The 20,322-nt window shown below is 40.9% G+C and overlaps 1 protein-coding gene across 2 annotated transcripts in view; it reads right to left on the bottom strand.

The window, feature by feature from the left end:
- Positions 1-20,322, bottom strand: part of LOC104588833 (uncharacterized) — a 115,804-nt gene that overhangs the window by 37,873 nt on the left and 57,609 nt on the right. For both annotated transcript variants that reach the window (XM_088896063.1, XM_088896064.1), the window contains exons 10-13: positions 11,271-11,366; positions 11,030-11,150; positions 10,762-10,947; positions 10,370-10,566 (exon numbers count right to left, since the gene is read on the bottom strand). In XM_088896063.1, coding sequence (XP_088752189.1) covers positions 10,370-10,566; positions 10,762-10,947; positions 11,030-11,150; positions 11,271-11,366 — 600 coding nt within the window. The remainder of the gene's footprint in view (positions 1-10,369; positions 10,567-10,761; positions 10,948-11,029; positions 11,151-11,270; positions 11,367-20,322) is intronic.

The following is a 20,322-nucleotide window of genomic DNA, read 5'->3' as shown; positions in this document are numbered from 1 at the left end:
ACTCTCTCTCAGGCTTACTCATTTGTACACAGTGAAGAGACCAGAAGGAAGGTTATGATGCAACCCACATCAGCCTTTGTAGTGGCTACACCAAAATCAGGGGGTGATTCAGAGAAGGACAGGAGGAAGGAAGACAAGAAGGATGTAGTATGTGAACATTGTAAGAAACCCAAACATACAAAAGAGACATGTTGGAAACTGCACCCCCACTTGGTTCCTGCGAAGTTAAGAAACAAGAAGGGCACTGCTTATGTAGCCATGAACACTGATTCAGCATCCTCATCTGGCACAAAAGGAACATCTTTGGAGACCTTAGCTGCAGTTCGGGCTGCCCTAATACAGCTAGAAAAGGAGGTTGGAAATTCAGCTCAGCCACCATAGCCTCCATCAGCCCCTGTCACATCTGCCTCGAGCTTCAGCCTATCATGCCTCAGCTCCAGGTACTACTGAACCTTGTTGGGTAATAGACTCAGGTGCATCTGATCACATGACTAGCTTGCCTTCATTGTTTACTACTTACCATTTGTCTTCTGGTAGGGATAAGGTATCTATTGTTGATGGCTCCCTGGTTCCTATTTCTGGGAAGGGTGACATCAAGCTTTCAGATACTATCTCCCTATCATCTGTTTTGCATGTTCCTAGGCTTGATACTAACCTTCTTTCAGTCAGTAGTATTACCAAGCATATGAACTGCTCAGTAACCTTCTTCCCTGACCGATGTGTTTTTCAGGACTTGGAGACACAGAAGGTGATTGGGACTGGCCGTGAGACGAATGGGATCTATCTACTCGGGGAGCGGTTCCGTCAGGGAGAGTCAGTAGAGAAGTTGTCTTTTGTTTCTCAGAGTGTGAGTCCGGTTATGCTTTGGCATAACCGATTAGGTCATTTGTCTTTTCGATCTTTACAGAGTTTGTTTCCTACTTTATTTGAGTCTATTGAGTTGTCTCAGCTACAATGTCAAAGTTATGAATTTGCTAGCATTGTAGAAAGCCTAATTTATTGAGTAATAAAAGGAGTGACAATTCTTTTGATATTGTGCATATTGACGTTTGGGGGCCTTATCATATCCCTTCCATGGGTGGGTACAGATACCTTTTGTTATTTGTTGATGACCATACCCGTTTTTCTTGGGTTTATCTCATTCGTTCACGAGATGAGGTACCTTCCCTGACCCAAAATTTTCACCAAATGATCCTAACCCAATTTGATGCCAAGATCAAAGTTCTCAGATCTGATAACGCAAAGGAATACTTTGCTAAATCATTGACATCTTATCTTCTTCATCATGGGGTTATCCACTAGAGCTCTTACCCTCATACACCTCAACAGAATGGAGTTGCCGAGAGGAAGAATAGGCACATTTTGGAAGTGGCTAGAAGCCTCATGTTTACTTCCAATGTCCCTATTCGCTTCTGGGGGGATGCTATCCTCACGGTAGTATACCTTATTAATCGGGTCCCTTTCAGGGTCCTTGATATGCGATCTCCTTTTTCGCTTCTACACCCACGTGAGGACTTGTTTTCTATTCCCCTTAAGACATTCGGTTGCACTTGCTTTGTTCAGCTTCTCGGACCCCATCCCTCCAAGTTCGAACCCAAAGCCTCCAAATGCATCTTCCTTGGTTATGCACAAACTCAAAAGGGTTATTGCTGTTATGATCCTGTCTCTGGGAGGAAGTTGGTCTCCATGGATGTCACTTTCTTTGAGGGGACACCCTATTATCCTCGGGTTGCCCCTCAGGGGGAGAGTAGTGAGAGTGGGGTTTTGAGTTCTTGTCTTCAGGGGGAGAGCAGTAAGAGTGGGGTAGTTCCTTTACCTATTCCATTGGGTGATGAGAGCTGCAATGGTGAGGGTGGTCAAAGGGATCAGGAGTTGAGGGTTTATCACAGGCGGTGCAGGCAGGTTGATCCTGATCATCAGCAGTCTAGACCAGCTCCAATCTCATCTGCAACTCCAGGTCCAGATACTTCAGTCCCAGAGCCCACAGAGACTTCCCTTACAGATGATCTTGACCTTCCAATTGCAGTCCGTAAAGGGAAACGACATTGTACCACATCCACAACCCACTGTATTTCCCATTTTTTATCCTATGGTCGCCTATCTCCTACCTACAGGTCCTACCTTAGCTCCATTTCCAATGTCCCTATTCCAAGAACAGTGCAAGAAGCCTTATCTGTCCCTGAATGGAAAGATGCAATGCAAGTTGAGATGGATGCCCTGTTGAAAAACAACACCTGGGAGGTAGTTGATTTGCCAAAAGGAAAGAAACCAGTTGGATGCAGATGGGTATTTACGGTGAAGCATAATGCAGATGGATCTATTGAGAGGTGTAAGCTAAATTACTGTAGCCGAAGTAGTAGAAAAGAGAAGAAGAAGAGATGCTGGAATGTCGAACTGCACTGCTCAGTCGACAGTACTATTATTTATATTATGGTGTAGTACAATAATACAGGAAGTTACTAGAATGCCCCTGATTAGTGATGGGACACCCAGACAACTTAAAACATTAAACAGGATTAGGCCCATTAACAAAGGCCCAGTACAGGACAACTTAAACTTAAGTATAGGCTAATAAGAACTCTTATCAGCCGAATACTCATACATACAAAGACTTCAATCCAACACTCCCCCTCAAGCTAAGCATGGATATCAATCATGTTTAGCTTGCCAAGCATGTCCCTAAACTTTGCTGCTGCCAGCCCTTTAGTCAGTACATCCGCAATTTGCATCTCAGATGGAGTATAAGGCACACAGATTTCACCCGAGACAATTCTTTCTCTAACAAAGTGCCGATCAATCTCAATATGTTTTGTCCTGTCATGCTGCACAGGATTGTTGGCAATGTTGATGGCAGCTTTATTGTCACAATACAGCCTGAGAGGACCTTCAACCTTAATGCCAAGTTCATTAAGAAGAGTTCTGAGCCATAAGAGTTCAGCAACCCCGTGGGCCATAGCTCAATACTCTGCTTCTACACTTGATCTAGCCACTACATTCTGCTTCTTACTGCGCCATGTGACCAGGTTTCCTCCCGCAAATGTACAGTAACCCGAGTTTGACTTCCTGTCTCCAACAAACCCAGCCCATTCTGCATCAGTGTAGGCTTCAATTTCAATTCTATTGTTTTTCCTAAAGAGAATTCCCTTCCCTGGGCAAGTCTTCAAGTACCTAAGAATCCTTTCAACTGCTTTCATATGAGGAATCTTTGGAGAGTGCATAAATTGACTGACAACATGCACAGCATAAGCAATATCTGGCTTAGTGAGGGATAAGTATATCAGCTTCCCTACCAATTTTTGGTATCTCTCTTTATCATAGTAGTCCTCCCCTACTGATTCCTGCAGGCCATGGTTCTGTTCCATTGGAGTATCTGCTGGCCTGCACCCCATCATGCCTGTTTCCTCTAGGAGGTCAAGAACATACTTCCGCTGACATATGTAGATTCCCTCTCTTGACCTGGCAACTTTAATCCCAAGAAAATATCTCAAATGACCCAAGTCTTTGATCTCAAATTCAGAAGCTAGAAACTCCTTCAGTCTTTTTATCTCTTCCAAGTCATTCCCGGTAATTACCATATCATCCACATAAACAATGAGTGCAGTAAATTTGCTATCCTGTCTCCTTATGAACAAGGTATGGTCTGCACCACTCTGAGTGTACCCCACTTTCTTCATGGCCCCACAGAGCCTCTCAAACCATGCATGGGGAGATTGCTTCAACCCATATAATGCTTTCCTCAGTTTGCACACCTTTCTACTAAAGTCATAGCCTGGTGGAGGTTCCATAAATACCTCTTCATGAAGGTCACCATTTAAGAAGGCATTCTTCACATCCAGCTGATGAAGTTCCCATGAAAAATTTGTTGCTAGTGACAATAGAACCCGAATTGTGTTGAGCTTTGCTACTGGGGCAAAGGTTTCTTTGTAGTCAATCCCTTCTTTCTGAGTAAACCCCTTTGCCACAAGTCTGGCCTTGTACCTTTCAATGGACCCGTCCTCCCTGTGCTTTACAGTAAACACCCACTTGCACCCAACAGTGGTCTTCCCCTCTGGCAGATCCACTAATTCCCAAGTTCTTGCTTTCATTAGGGCTTTCATCTCTTCATTCATAGCTTCTTTCCACCTTGGATCAAACACAGCCTCTGAGTACCTAGAAGGAACACGCACAGAGGAAAGAGCAGACACAAAGGAGTGATAGGCAGGAGATAAATGTGAGTAAGAAACAAAATCAGCAATGGGGTGCCGGGTGGTGCAAGAGTGGATAGGCTTACGAAGAGCAATAGGAAGATCCAAATCAGAAGTATGAGAGTTGAAATTACCTTGGATTGTAGAGACAGATTGATCCGAGTCCAACTGGTTGCTGTCATGAGGTTGAGGACCCATTTTTCTTCTGTTGTATGTAAGTATCTCTTTTTGTTGCCTACTGGAGCCTTCAAGAACATCTGCAGCATCAGGAGAGGTAACCGGCACAATGGGAGCCTCACTGGGTTGACCCGGAATGTCACAACAAGGAGTAGGAGAGGATGGAAGACCTGAGGCAGATAGGGGAACAAAAAAGGAGGGAGAATGAGAATCCTCTTCCATCCCACTAGTCTCCCCCTGAAGAGGATTCTGAGAAGACTGAAAATAGGGTTGAGACTCAAAGAACACCACATCTCTGGTGACATACTTTCTCTTGGAGACAGGGTCATAACACTTGTAACCCTTTTGTGTAGGAGAGTACCCCAAGAATATTCCCTGTGTAGCCTTAGGATCCAGCTTAGTCTTCTTTGGATCCTTCACATGTATGAAACATATACAGCCAAAGACCCAAGGAGGAAGGGGAAAGTCTGGAAGAGTGGGGCACAAAACAGAGAAAGGGGTTTTCATACCCAACACCTTAGATGGCATCCGGTTTATCAGATATGATGCAGAAAGTACAGCTTGAGACCAGTATTGTTTGGGGACTTTGTGTTGGAATAGTAAGGCTCGAGCTGTCTCCAATAGATGTCTATTCTTGCGCTCAACAACCCCATTCTGCTGAGGAGTATAAGCACAGGATGACTGATGTAGTATGCCAGCATCTTCCAGGAATAAGTTCAAGGATTTTTCAAAGTATTCAGCAGCATTGTCTGACCTGAATTGCTTAATCTTCTTATTAAACTGTGTTTCAATCATCTTGCAAAATGCCATGGTTATCCGTGGTACTTCATCCCGTCCTTTTAACAGGTAGATCCATGTACAACGAGAGTAGTGGTCAATAAAACTGATAAAGTACCGGAAGCCGTCAAAGGAAACAATGGGTGAAGGGCCCCAGACATCAGAATGAACCAAATCAAAAGGAGCACAAATTTCATTGCTGGAAATTGGATACACAGTTCTACATTGTTTTGACATTTGACATACTTCACAGGTTAGACTCTGACTTGGAATGCCCTTAAACAATTCGGGAAACAACATTTCTAATGAAGAGAAAGACACATGACCTAGCCTAGCATGCCAAAGATGCAGCTTAGCTATTGACTCCACACTTTCCGGATTACTAGCAGAAATTGCTTGTAAGGCTGAGCCGATGTCTGCATCAAGGTAGTAGAGGCCTCCATACTCATGACCGCACCCAATCATTCTCCTTGTCAATCTGTCCTGGAAGACACAATGAGTAGGAAAAAAGGTTATACTACAGTTCAAATTTTTGGTAAGTTTTGAAACAGACAAGAGAATTGAGGTAAGACTGGGAACATGTAAAACTGATTTAAGAGAAAGGTCCTTGCTTAGGTCAACAATTCCCTTTCCAGAGATAGTGGAGGAAGACCCGTCAGCAACTCTCATCTATCCTGACCAGACAACAAATGATATGAAGAGAATAGGGAAGACATATGTGTCATATGGTCAGTAGCACCGGAATCAATAACCCAAGAAGTAGAGTCAATAGAGCCAGTGGCACTGAAGGCAGAGGTCGTACCTGATCTAGCAAGAGATGTAGAAGCAAAAGAATTATTTCTTAGACGGGCTAATGCCCTACTAAGGATCTCAACCTCACTAGCAGTGAAGCCCAATGTACCAGTTCCAGAGGAATCAACAACCTGTCCCATAGGAGAAGAAGACACTGTTGGTGTATTTTGTGAGTTGTCATCATTGTTGCTGGCGACAAAATTGCCACTTGCCGCAGGCCTATTATCTCTAGAAGAAACATCTCTGGGTATTGAAGACATCTTGACTGCAGCCACTGTGTAGGTGACACTGATTAAGACTAGCCGAAGCAGTTCTGAAGGTTCTGAACCAGTTCTGGAGCAGATCTGATTAGCTGAAATGATCACAATAGGTTCTGACAGCACTCGACACAGTTTCAGACTTGCCGAGACTGTCACAGCTGAAACAGTTCAGTTACAACAGCAAGCAAGGAGTTCTGGGCTGGTAACCGACCTGAAGCTAAGGGTTCTCAACTATTGTGCTATGCAGACTCCACTTGAACTTTGAGTACTGCAACTGTAAAGAGAGTGCCCTTCCTTGCGGCCAATACTAGGACTGCTGACATCAGTCCTCAACTAGGGTTCACAGTGCTGAACAATCTAGAGCTGGCAGCTCCCTAGGTAATCTCACAGCAGTGGTGAGGGGTTTCGGACTGATAACCACCTTGAACTTGGAGCTGTTTGCCACATTGCTATGATGGTAGAAGTGTTCACAGTGCTGGTAGAACACTAGATAGACTTCACTTGGGCTGAACCAAAAACTGCAACAGTTCAGGTACAGTAGTGAGTGAACAGTTCGAGGCTGCAACAGTAGCAAGTGAACAGTGGGCTCTGTAGAAGAAGCTAAGTCTGTGCGAGTCTTGCTGGAGCACCGAAGCTGCAACTGTAGAAGTAGCTAAGCCCCTTTTGGCTAGTGCTAGGACTGCTGAAATCAGACCTCAACTAGGTCTGTCCTACACAGACCTCTCTTAGTAGCCAAATAGCTACTATTTGCTGGAAATAACCTAGTAGGACATCTACTTCTGGGTCTTACTTCCCTTGAGTCCTACAACCAAGAGAAACCCTAGGTTCGAACTTGCTTTACTCTCTTACACCCCTAGGTCTTCACTACAGCAACCCAGAAAAGGAAGAGAGAAGATGAAAAGACAGCAAGAGAAGAGAGTGTGTGCCGGCTGAAACCAGGAAGAAGCTAATGCTCTGATACCATGTAAGCTAAATTACTGTAGCCGAAGTAGTAGAAAAGAGGAAGAAGAAGAAGAGATGCTGGAATGTCGAACTGCACTGCTCAGTCGACAGTACTATTATTTATATTATGGTGTAGTACAATAATACAGGAAGTTACTAGAATGCCCCTGATTAGTGATGGGACACCCAGACAACTTAAAACATTAAACAGGATTAGGCCCATTAACAAAGGCCCAGTACAGGACAACTTAAACTTAAGTATAGGCTAATAAGAACTCTTATTAGCCGAATACTCATACATACAAAGACTTCAATCCAACAAGAGGTATAAAGCTCGATTAGTTGCAAGAGGGTTTACACAGACTTATGGCATAGATTACTTGGAGACATTTGCACCGGTAGCCAAGATGACTACTATTCGAGTTCTATTGTCCCTTGCAGCAAGTCACACTTGGCCTTTATACCAAATGGACGTGAAAAATGCCTTTCTGAATGGAGATCTGCAGGAAGAAGTTTACATGCGATTGCCTCCTGGATTCTATGATGCAGAAATAGGTAAGAAGGTCTGCTGGCTCAACAAGGCTTTGTATGGTTTGAAACAGTCACCTAGGGCTTGGTTCGATAGATTCAGACTAGCACTTGTGAAGTTTGGATATGTACAGGCCCAATCAGATCATACCCTATTCATCAAGAGGGTGGTGTCCTCTTTGACACTACTAGCCGTATATGTTGATGATATTGTAGTCATAGGGAATGATAGCCATGAGATTGAGTCTCTTAAACAGCTTCTTCACCAAGAATTTGAGGTGAAGGACCTTGGTGTACTCCGGTATTTTTTGGGTATTGAGGTTGCAAGTTCCAAACAGGGGATCCTTATATCTCAGAGGAAATATGTCCTAGACCTGTTGGCAAAAACTGGAAAGTTAGGTGTCAAGCCTGCAGATACACCAATTGAACAGAATCATAGGATTTGTGCCGAGAGTGGGGAGCTTCTGGAAGACAAAGTTATGTTCCAGCAACTGGTAGGAAAGCTCCTATATCTCTGCCTCACTCGGCCAGATATTACTTATGTTGTTAGTGTTGTCAGCCAGTACATGCATTCTCCTAGAACCACACATCTTCTTGCGGCAGAAAGAATCTTAGCCTACTTGAAGAGATGCCTAGGTAGGGGTATACTTTTCAAGAACAACAATCACATGAAGGTGGAGGTCTATATTGATGCAGATTGGGTTGGGAGTGTTGATGACAGAAGGTCTACCTCAGGATATTGTGCCCTTGTGGGAGGAAACCTTGTCTCTTGGAGAAGTAAGAAACAAAGTGTTGTCTCCCGGTCAAGTGCTGAAGCAGAATACAGGTCCATGGCCAATGGAGTGGCTGAAATCCTATGGCTAAGATCTCTACTTGAGGAGTTGGGTATTGAGTATGAGAAGCCCCTGATGTTGTACTGTGATAATCAAGCCGCCATTAATATAACACATAATCCAGTATAGCATGACAGAACCAAACACATTAAAGTTGACCGCCATTTTGTGCGAGAGAGGGTCTCATCTCAAGAAGTATGTCTCCCTTACATCACATCCAGTATGCAACTAGCAGACATCCTCACTAAAGCCGTATCAAGAAAGAAGCTAGAAGCGGATCTATCCAAGTTGGGAATGATGAACATACTCCCAACTTGAGGGGGAGTGTAGAGAACATTGATGTGGGCCCCACAGCTGTGGTCCCACTCTGTCCGTAGGGTAGAATGTATCTAGTCACAGCTGTGGTTATTTTGCTATTCTGTTATTTCTAGTTTCAGTTTTATATTGTTTGTTATTTGTTAGCAGTTATGATGTAAACACCAAGGGCAGATATGTCCTTTCATGTAACTAGCATAACCTATATATATTAACTTAAAGTGGCGGCGGCAGAATATTGACATTCTGTTCTTCTCAAAATCTGTGTTCTACTGCTCTTTCACCACTCTTTCTTCTACTTCTTCTTCACTTTTCCTCTCATCGAACCTGAAATCTCTTAGTGGTCAAGACTGAATAGCAGTCTTGAAAACCTACATCAATGATTTGTATTTCTGATAATAAATTTGTAATTTATACATCAGATCCTATGTACAAAGAACATCTGTGCAACTCTATACAGAAATATCAACAACTAATCCAAAGAAGGTATGTACAATATGTATCAAAAAGAGATTCAAAAAAAAAAAGTTCAGAAAGAAGTTGCTAAAGGTCAGCAAATGCTAGGCGTGGACAATTTTTGCAAACTGAACCGGTCCTACCGGTTTTTCAATTTCTCCAAACTGAAACCGAACCAGTACCACCGGTTAAACGGTCCGTTGGTTTTGGTTTTTGACCGGTTCGGTTCTTCGGTTTTTTGGTTTTTTATATTTATAGTATATTATATAAATATATGTATAATATTATATTATAAACAATAAATGATAATATAATATATTATAAATATTATAAAAATATATAATATATTAATAAATAGATTATTATAAATATAATATATGTATACTTATATATAATGCATATAAATTTATATATAATATATAGAAAATATGTGACATATATTTAAGATATATATAAAATATACATATAAATATATATACCAGTCGGTTCGGTTAACCGCATTTTCCAGTTTGGTTTTCTCGGTTCGGTTCGTTTTGTCGGTTTTTCATGGACACCCCTAGCAAATGCCAATAGACTTGTTCTCCATTTCTCTACTAAGCTTCCCTATTTGCTAAATCACTTTACTGCTGCTCTACTTATTCTTGGTATGTCCTCACTAAGTCACTAGTGTTCCCTGGTCTGCAAGTGGCCAAACTAACAAAGGCCATGATGACCACCCTCCAGACAATAAGACTGGGTTGAGGAAAAAATGTAATGACTTGTATTTCTGATAATAAAACTGTAATTTATACATCAGATCCTATGTACAAAGAAGAAAAGCACAAAGTGCTTGATGGATCCAGCCTCAAATAATGGAAACAAGAGGTTAATAAAAAGTAAAAGTCCTGGTAGGTCACTTGGCCCTGTCATAAATCAATGGACTCGGGCCAAAAACCAAGACAATAAAACAATGATACAATTAAGGGTATAAAATAAAAATAAAATATAAAAAAATATAAGTTCAACACTTTCTTTAAGTGACAAACTCACTGGATTCCAAGTACTCTATATCAAATAGAAGGATGGGATACTGGTAAATAGACTCAATACATGGAAAATAGATTACCTTCGGAATGTGAGGAGGTTTCATTGAGATCTGTATCAAGTGAATCAGTGGCCTCAGAATATACACTAAGATGAGCTCCTTCATCAATATCCACACCTAATGCAAATGCTGCAGCACGACTTTTCCCCATTTCCTGTACAACTCTTGCTGCTGCATGAAGTACAGGCCTGGAGAAACTCCGAAAGGAACTCTCCAACCTAAGGAGAAATTAAGACAAGAAACAATGTTTTAGAATAATTATATTAGAAAACCACAAATAACGTTCAACTGTCAATTCTTAAATTCGCATAATTCAAGAATCCACCTATGACCCAGATTATGCAAGAATTTCATCAAGAAAAAAATATCAAAGCATGGAAAAAAACCAAAAAAACAAAAGAACTTTCATAGACCTTCTCATCACAAGTTTGATAAGAGGCTGAGGACGTCTTGATTTTTGAGATTTATCTTTGGAAGGCTTTGGTGGGAGGCTGTCTTTTGATTCAACACTAGTTTCCTTCAATGATACTGATGGTGCTTCTGGCAACTTGAGAATTTCTCTTGTTAACCGGTACCACCCAGCAGCTCGCTCTTCAGCCCTACAATTGATATATGTCAGACTAAAAGTGTATACTGAGAGAAACATTAATGCCCAAAGATCCACAACCTTCAGACATATACCTCTCTGTGTTATCAAATTTGCCCAATACACAGAGAATTGCCTCAAAACAAACCCTTTCACTGGGATCCAGTAAAAGTTGATACAGTACAGATGCAAACTGAGCTTTAATATCAGGTCTTTCTGTATAAACAACATTTTACCAATATCAACTATTAGTCCTGCTCAAATACAAATATACTAATTTGGAAGCATTGAGAATTAAGAAAAAAATAAGAGTACAAAAAAAAAACAAACATTTACCATCTAATGCACGAGCTCTAGATATTGTATGACAAAGTCTTGCAAGGGCAACTCTAGCAAGAACATCATGCAAATGAAGAACATCCTGCAAAGCCCCTGATTCATAGGAGTACATGAGTATAACACAACAACCTCATACTTGATCAGCAGTCACAAGAAAACCCAAATATGAAATTACCAAATAAAAAAAAACAAATAAACATCTCTAAAACCATAAATCTGCAAAACCCATTTTGACTAAACAAAGTTTTCAAATCAATTGTCTAGAATGTAAAGTCCTTGATATGCCCTGAACTTGCGATTGAGAAATCACATAACTCATATATATATATAGATATACATGGTAAGTGTTTGATTTGACAATTCAAAGTCATGTCAAAGATACCTGCAGGTCCTGCACACACCCCAAAGCATTCAAGGATTACCAGATGCTGTTTATTTATTCTAATAAGTGTTATTCTAGTTTCTCAATGCCAACGAAAAAGGCCATTACCCAATTCTAGTCTTGGCTATTTGTGGCCTTGGGATGGGTGAACTAAATGTCAACCTAACCCCTAGCATTTTGGCACGTGTACAGACAGGAGAGATCTAGAGTATTATATGCAGCTTCCAGTAAAAACCCAAATCCCTCTCCCAAAGGAATTTCCATTGTTACGAAATTATAGGCTGTAAATATGTAGTATTAGCCCAATTAGGAATAGCTTGATTATAGGAATTATTCTTTCTTTGATTTTCTTCCTATTTTAGTATCTACAAGGCTGTATGATTTTCTTCCTTTTTTGTATCTGCAAGGCTGTATGATTTTCTTCCTTTTTTGTATCTGCAAGGCTGTAGGATTTTCTTCCTTTTTAGTATCTACAAGATTGTATATATATGTACTACTTTCTCAATAGAAAGACATCAATTTCTTCTAATTCTTGTTCTATCACATGGTATCAGAGCTGGAGACACCAATTCCAGTCTGAAACTAATTTCTGGTTTTCTTCCCTCTGCTGCCCAAGTGAGCAGCTTTGAATTCTTTACATTGCCCAAGTGAGCAGCAGCTGCGATCTCTAGGTCACCCATTCCGAGTGACATCTACATCTCACCACCCCTACCAGGGGAAGTGGAATCCCAGATCGGCCTACCCACCTTCACCCATCTCTTCTTCACTTCGATCGGGAGAGGGCTTTCAAGTCTGCAACAGGTCAGAGAGTAGCACAGCAGCCTCGGTGTTACTCCTGTGGTGTTTGTTTGCCCATCAGGAAAGTCTTTCTTCTCTGTTCTTTTTATACAATTGATATTCCGGTGCTGCCAGTTGTGGTTTCTTGCTGTTTGGGTGTTGCATCTGCTGCCGATTCTGTTTTATTGGCTTTGCTGGTTGTTAAAAGTTTATTTTCCTGTGTTTATGATGGCGGTTGAACAAAAGAACTTGGCTATGCCTAGTGTTATCCCCATTCTGTCTAAGATCACTGAACAAAAAATAAACGGAACTAATTATTTAGACTGGAGTAAGACTATTCGTTTGTATTTACGGAGTATCTCTAAGGACAACCATCTGACTAAGGACCCTCCTACTGATGAGACCCGCACTGAATGGCTAAGGATTGACGCTCAATTGTTTTTGCAAATCCGCAATTCTATTGAGAATGAGTACGTCGGTCATGTTTCTCACTATGAGTTTGTAAAAGAACTAATGGAATATTTGGCTTTTCTGTTCTCTGGTAAAGAAAATATTTCCCGTATTTTTTATGTCTGCAAGACATTTTATCGGGCTAAACAACAGGATCAGTCTCTTCAGACCTATTTCATGAATTTCAAGCACACTTATGAAGAATTGAACGCCTTGTTACCTTTCAGTACTGATATCAAAGTTCAGCAGACTCAACGTGAACAGATGGCTATTATGAGTTTTCTGGCTGGCCTTAATCCTCAATTTGATGGTGCTAAGTCACAGATTTTCTCTAATCCTGAGATTACCTCTTTAAAAGAGGTCTTTACTAGGGTCCTTCATACAGATACTGGTTCCCATACCTCACTTGTACGACAACCTAGTGCACTTGTCAGTCAGAATAGTGGATCAACTGGCCGGTCTCGTTCTCAGAATAGTAGCAGAGGTGGCAGTAACAGTGGTTGGAATGCTGAAACTCAGGCCACAGGGGGAGTACTTTGCTACTATTGTCATGAACCAGGACACACTAAAAGGACTTGCCAGAAATTGCTAAAGAAAAACCAGAAGTCTTCTGGGTCTCAGTCAGCTCATGTTGTAACTACGAGTGATGCTCCTCATCCATCGTCAAATCAGACCATTACAATTTCTGCAGATGAGTATGCAAAATTTACCCAGTATCAAGAGGCATTAAAGAACTCCTCTCAGTCCATCACTGCCCTTGCTGAGTCAGGTAAAACCAATACATGTCTTCTTTCTTCTTCCTCTCAGTGGGTCATTGATTCTGGTGCAACAGATCATATGACAGGTAATCCTAGTCTCTTTTCCACTTTCCAATCACACACTTTTCCTTCTTCAGTCACCTTAGCAGATGGTTCTATTTCTTCTGTCCTTGGTTCTGGCACTATCAATCCCACACCAACACTTTCTTTGTCATCTGTATTGAGTTTACCAAAATTTTCTTTTAATTTGGTATCTGTTAGCAAACTCACTCATACTCTTAACTATTGTATCTCATTCTTTCCTGATCATTGTCTGTTTCAGGATCTTATGACGAAGAGGAATATTGGTAAAGGACGAGAATCAGGAGGCCTGTACATTTTGGAAACCCAGGAACCTCAGGCAAACTCACTCGTACTCTTAACCATTGCCTGTTTCTCGAGAATCAGGTTTTAAAATGTGAAAGCAACTCAGTTTGCAAAACATCATCATCTATTGTCTGTTTCTCGAGTTAATAAAAGGGCTAGTCATGCTTTTGAGTTAGTACATTCAGATGTTTGGGGACCTTGTCCTATTATGTCTAAGACTGGATTTCGATATTTTGTTACCTTTGTGGATGATTTTTCTCGTATGACTTGGCTTTATTTAATGAAATCTCGTTCTGAGTTGCTTTCACATTTTAAAACCTTTTGTGCTGAAATAAAAACCCAGTTTGATAGTCTGTACAAACATTGCAAAGTGATAATGCCAAAGAATATTTCTCTGATTCCTTCCAGACTTACATGACTCATAATGGAATTCTCCATCAATCATCTTGTGTTGATACTCCATCTCAAAATGGAGTGGCTGAGAGAAAAAATAGACATCTTCTTGAAATTGCCAGGGCTCTTTTATTTCAAACACATGTTCCTAAACAGTTTTGGGCTGATGTTGTTTCTACAGCGTGTTTTTTGATTAATCGCATGCCTTCCACTGTTCTAAATGATCAGATCCCTTATAAGATTCTGTTTCCTAATAAATCTGTATTTCCTATTGAACCTCGTATCTTTGGATGTTCTTGTTTTGTTCGTGATGTTCGTCCGCAGGTTTCCAAATTGGACCCCAAGTCATTAAAATGTGTCTTCCTGGGATACTCTCGTCTCCAAAAAGGGTACAGGTGTTTTTCTACTCTCTTGAACAGGTACCTTGTGTCAGCTGATGTTACATTCCATGAACATCTTCCTTTCTTTACTGCTCCATCTACACCTATGTGTCCACAAGAGAATGATGATCTACTAGTGTATCATGTCAACGGTCCAGATGCTAGTGTTGTTCCAATACCCCCACCACCACCTTCTCAACCAAAACTACCTATTACTCAAGTCTATTCTCAACGACCTAATCCTCCTGTGACAAGTCCGGCACCGGTCTCTTCTTCGTCATCAAATCCAATGCCCAGTGATATTGATCTACCTATTGCTCTTCGGAAAGGTAAACGTCAATGTACTTATCCAATTTCCTCTTATGTTATCTATGATCGTTTGTCCTATACTTCTTGTTCGTTTGTTGCCTCTCTTGATTCTATAGGGATTCTCAAAACTGCTCACCAGGCTTTATCCCATCCTGGGTGGCATAATGCCATGCTTGAGGAAATGAATGCCTTAATTGAGAATGGTACTTGGGATCTGGTCGATTTACCTGTTGGTAAGAAAGCGGTTGGATGCAAGTGGGTCTTTGCAATCAAATTTAATTCTGATGGATCAGTGGCTCGCCTGGTGGCCAAAGGCTATGCACAGACATATGGAGTGGACTATTCTGATACTTTCTCCCCTGTGGCAAAATTGACTTCAGTTCGATTATTTATTTCTCTGGCAGCTACATATGATTGGCCACTTTACCAGCTTGATATTAAAAATGCTTTCCTGCATAGAGTTCTTCAGGAGGAGGTTTATATGGAGCAACCACCTGGGTTTGTTGCTCAGGGGGAGTCTGGGAAAGTTTGTCGTCTTCGAAAATCGCTGTATGGACTAAAACAGAGTCCTCGAGCTTGGTTTGGAAAATTCAGTCAGGCAGTAGAGAGGTTTGGGATGAGGAAGTGCAAATCTGATCATACTGCTTTCTATAAGCAGTCCACATTTGGCATCATTCTACTTGTATATGTAGACGATATTGTTTTCACTGGAAGTGACACGAAGGGAATCTCATCCTTGAAATCCTTCTTGCAAAGCCAGTTCAATACTAAAGATTTGGAGCACCTAAAATACTTCTTGGGGATTGAGGTGGCAAGGAGTAAAAGAGGCATTTTCCTGTCTCAGAGGAAGTATGTTTTGGACCTGTTAACAGAAACTGGGAAACTGGGAGTCAAACCATGCAATACTCCAATGCTTCCTAACCAGCAACTCACAAAGGATGGAGATGTTTTTGATGATCCTGAACGATATAGAAGATTAGTTGGAAAGTTGAACTATCTCACAGTGACTCGTCCAGACATTGCTTACTCAATTAGTATTGTAAGTCAATTTATGTCCTCTCCTACAGTGCATCATTGGGCAACCTTAGAACAAATCTTGTGTTACTTGAAAGGAGCTCCTGGACGGGGGATACTGTATCGGAATCATGGTCACAGTAACATTGAGTGTTTTTTTTATGCGGACTGGGCAAGTTCCAAGATTAATCGAAGGTTCACTACTGGCTATTGTGTTTTCGTTGGTGGTAATCTGGTTTCGTGGAAGAGTAAGAAGCAAAATGTGGTGTCGCGATCTAGTGCAGAATCTGAGTATAGAGCAATGGCACAAGCTTCGTGTGAGGTTATGTGGGTTTCTCAACTCTTAACTGAGGTCGGTCTTAAAGTCTTAGTTCCAGCGAAGCTATGGTGCGATAATCAAGCTGCGATTCATATTGCTTCGAATCCAGTTTTTCATGAACGAACTAAACATATCGAGATAGACTGTCATTTCGTTCGTGAGAAAATTCAACAAAACTTGATCTCTACAGCATATGTGAAGACTGGAGAGCAGTTAGGAGATGTCTTTACAAAAGCTCTTAATGGAGCTTGGATTTCTTATATTTGTAACAAGCTGGGCATGATTGACATCTATGCTCCATCTTGAGGGGGAGTGTTACGAAATTATAGATTGTAAATATGTAGTATTAGCCCAATTAGGAATAGCTTGATTATAGGAATTATTCTTTCTTTGATTTTCTTCCTATTTTAGTATCTACAAGGCTGTATGATTTTCTTCCTTTTTTGTATCTGCAAGGCTGTATGATTTTCTTCCTTTTTTGTATCTGCAAGGCTGTAGGATTTTCTTCCTTTTTAGTATCTACAAGGCTGTATATATATGTACTACTTTCTCAATAGAAAGACATCAATTTCTTCTAATTCTTGTTCTATCACATCCATCAACCTTTTCAGTCTTTCAAGTCTAATGTGAGGTCAAGTACAAATGAGCCCATACTAGAACATAAGCATTGAGTGGAACAATTCTGTCCTACAAATTAGGGATGATCATTTCCAGCTCAGCCTACAAATATCCAGGCTTGGGCCTAGGTTTTGTGTCCAGGTCCAGAAATTTGAAGGCCAGGCTGAGACCAATTTTAGGCCTAAGCCAGGCCAAGCCCAGCCTGCAATATATGTATATATTGTATATTTGCTATATGTAGAGAACATTAATGTGGTCCCCACTGTGTTCGTTAGTTTATGATTATTTATAGTAGTTTCAGTTAGCAGTTATTTCAGTTGGTAGTTTCTTATTAGTTCTTTTATTTCTTTTGCCATGTAAGCAGTAAGGGTAATTCAGCCCTTTCACCTTTATTTGAATATTAATATAAATTGTAGAGTGGGGCGACAATCATTGTCAACACTCTCTTTTCTGAATTCTCCTCTTCTCTTTGTCTTCCTCTCTTTTCTCAATCTTCTCTCTTGTTTATTTCACATTGAACCTAGGACTGATTACAGTCCTATTCGACTACTTGGTATCAGAGCCAACCTAGGAATTCTTATGCTAGTCTAATCAGGCCGACTACATGAGAACATCCTAGGATTAGAAGTTTCAGCAGAGATATGTTCATTGGCTGGTTCTTGGAGGTTGTTGGCTGTGTGCAATTGATGCCCAAAGGTTTGTGGGACCTTGGAGAGTGTTCAGCGAAATAATTAGACCAGTTTCAGCATTCAAGAGTGAGTTTTCTGATTTCTGGAGAATTAACAAATCTGTTCTCTCTTTTCTGGATGGTGGCCAAACCTTCTAGGTCTTCTGTAAAGTAAAATCTGGGTGTAATTTCACCTTTTTTGAGTTCTAAAAGTTCTTTTTGACCTATAAATTGAGAAGGGCTGACAGCAATGGACTTTAAGAACCAAGGGGAAGGTTTTTTGGGGGCTGGTGATTCTGGTAGCATGCCCGAGAACAATTCTCAGATTACCACTGTCAAGTTTGACGGATCAAATTACTTGGAGTGGGCCCAATCAGCCATGATGGCCATTGGGGGTAGAGGGAAACTGAATTATTTGTTGGGGGATATGAAGGAACCAATTAATGAGGACCAAACCTATGCCAAATGGGTTTAGGAGAACTATTTGGTTATGACATGGTTGTGCAACTCCATGCAGCCACATAACAGCCGAAACTACTTGTGGGCAAAAACAGTTAAGGAAATTTGGGACATCATGAAAGAGACCTACTCCCAACCCCTTAAGGTTGCTTGGGTTTATGAGCTGAAATGTGAAGTTAATAATCTTAAGCAAGGAGAGAAACTAGTCTCAGTTTACTTCTCAACCTTAAAATCCTTATGGCAAGAAATTGACCACCTAGAAACAATTGAATGGGAAAGTCAAAAAGATGCACAGACTTACAAAAAGTAAGTTGAAACCAATAGGGTGTTTGAGTTCCTAGCCGGTCTGAATTTTGAATATGATATTGTGAGACAACAACTTCTCACGAGAAGCAGTGTGATGTGACCTTATCACAAGCCTAATCCTTAGTGTACAGTGAAAAGAGTAGGAGAAAGGTTATGTTGCAGCATCAGCCTTGGCAACAGTTAAACCTAAGTTTAGGGTGATAAGGAGAGAGATATGAAGAAGGAAGATAAAAAGGAAAATGCCAATGTGGCTATTACTACTGACTTTGCAACCTCATCGGGGACAAGAGCTACATCCCTAGACACATTAGCTGCTGTCCGCGCTGCAACTCAGTTGGAGAGTGAAGTTGGTAATTCAGCACCATTGTCTCAATTGTTAGTCACAACCTCTGCTCCTCCCACTTCGGCTTTTGCTCATTCAGGTACACAGGCCTCAACTTATCATGCTTAAGCCCTAGGTAACACTGAACCTTGTTGGGTGATAGATTCAAGTGCATCTGATCATATGACTGGCTTGTCCTCACTGTTTACTACCAATCACTTATCCTTTGGCAGAGACAAAGTGTCTATTGCTTTACATGTTGCTAAACTTAGTACTAATTTGCTTTCAGTTAGTAGCATTACTAAAACCCAAAATTGTTCAGTAACTTTTTTCCCTTACCGATGTATTTTTTAGGATTTGGAGACAAGGAAGGTGATTGGGATTGGCCATGAAACAAATGGAATCTATCTACTTGGAGGGAGCTCACATGGGGAAGATAGTGAAGTTAGGAGGTCTTTTGTTGGTCAAGTTATGCTTTGGCATAATTGGTTGGGTCATTTATCTTTTAAGTCTTTGAAAAGTTTGCTTCCTAGTTTGTTTGAGTCTGTCCAGATGTCCAATTTGAAATGTGAAAGTTGTGAGCTTGCAAAGCATTGTAGAACAACCTATTCATTGAGTAATTAAAGAAGTAGTATTCCTATAGAAATTGTGCATACCGATGTATGGGGACCTTATCACACCACTGCTATGGGGGGTACAAATATTTCCTGTTGTTTGTTGATGACTATACCTGTTTTTCTTAGGTTTACCTTATGTGTTCTCCAGATGAGGTTCCTACCTTAACCTGGATCTTTCATCAGATGATTTTAACCCAGTTTGGGGTCAAAGTCAAAATTTTCAGATCTGATAATGCGAAAGAGTATTTTGCAAAACCATTAGCCTCATATTTCCTTAACCATGGGATCATCCATCAGAGTACCTGTCCTCATACACCTAACAGAATGGGGTTGTTGAGAGGAAGAATAGACACATATTGGAGGTGGCTAGAAGCATTATGTTTAACTCCAATGTGCCTATACATTTTTGCGGCGATGCCATTCATACAGTTGTGTATCTCATCAACCGAATTCCTTCATGGGTTCTTGACATGAAAGCTCCATTCACTCTCTTATATCCTGATAAAGAGTTGTTTACCATTCCCCTTAAAACCTTTGGTTGTACTTGCTTTGTTCAGACCCTTGGTCCTCATCATTCCAATTTTGATCCTAAAGCCTCAAAATGCATTTTCCTTGGTTATGCACACGCTCAAAAGGGATATTGTTGCCATGAACCTACTTTTAGGAGGAGGTTTGTCTCTATGGATGTCACTTTCTTTGAGGATGTACCTTATTATCCTAGGGTTTCTTCTCAGGGGGAGAATAGCGAGGTGGGGGTTCATTCATCAAAAGTTCCATTACCTGTCTCAGTTACTGAAGAGGACTGTAGTGGAGAGGGCTACCAGAAGTGCAGGGATTTGAGAGTTTATGACATATGGTGGAGGCAGGTTGATTCCGGTCATCATCATTAGTCCAGGCCAGTCCCAATTCCTT

The sequence above is a fragment of the Nelumbo nucifera genome, chromosome 1, assembly GCF_055504915.1.
Source record: "Nelumbo nucifera cultivar China Antique chromosome 1, China Antique-T2T, whole genome shotgun sequence".
Taxonomy (NCBI): Eukaryota; Viridiplantae; Streptophyta; class Magnoliopsida; order Proteales; family Nelumbonaceae; genus Nelumbo; species Nelumbo nucifera.
The sequence above is the reverse complement of the archived record's forward strand: the minus strand, read 5'-3'. Positions and strand labels throughout refer to the sequence as shown.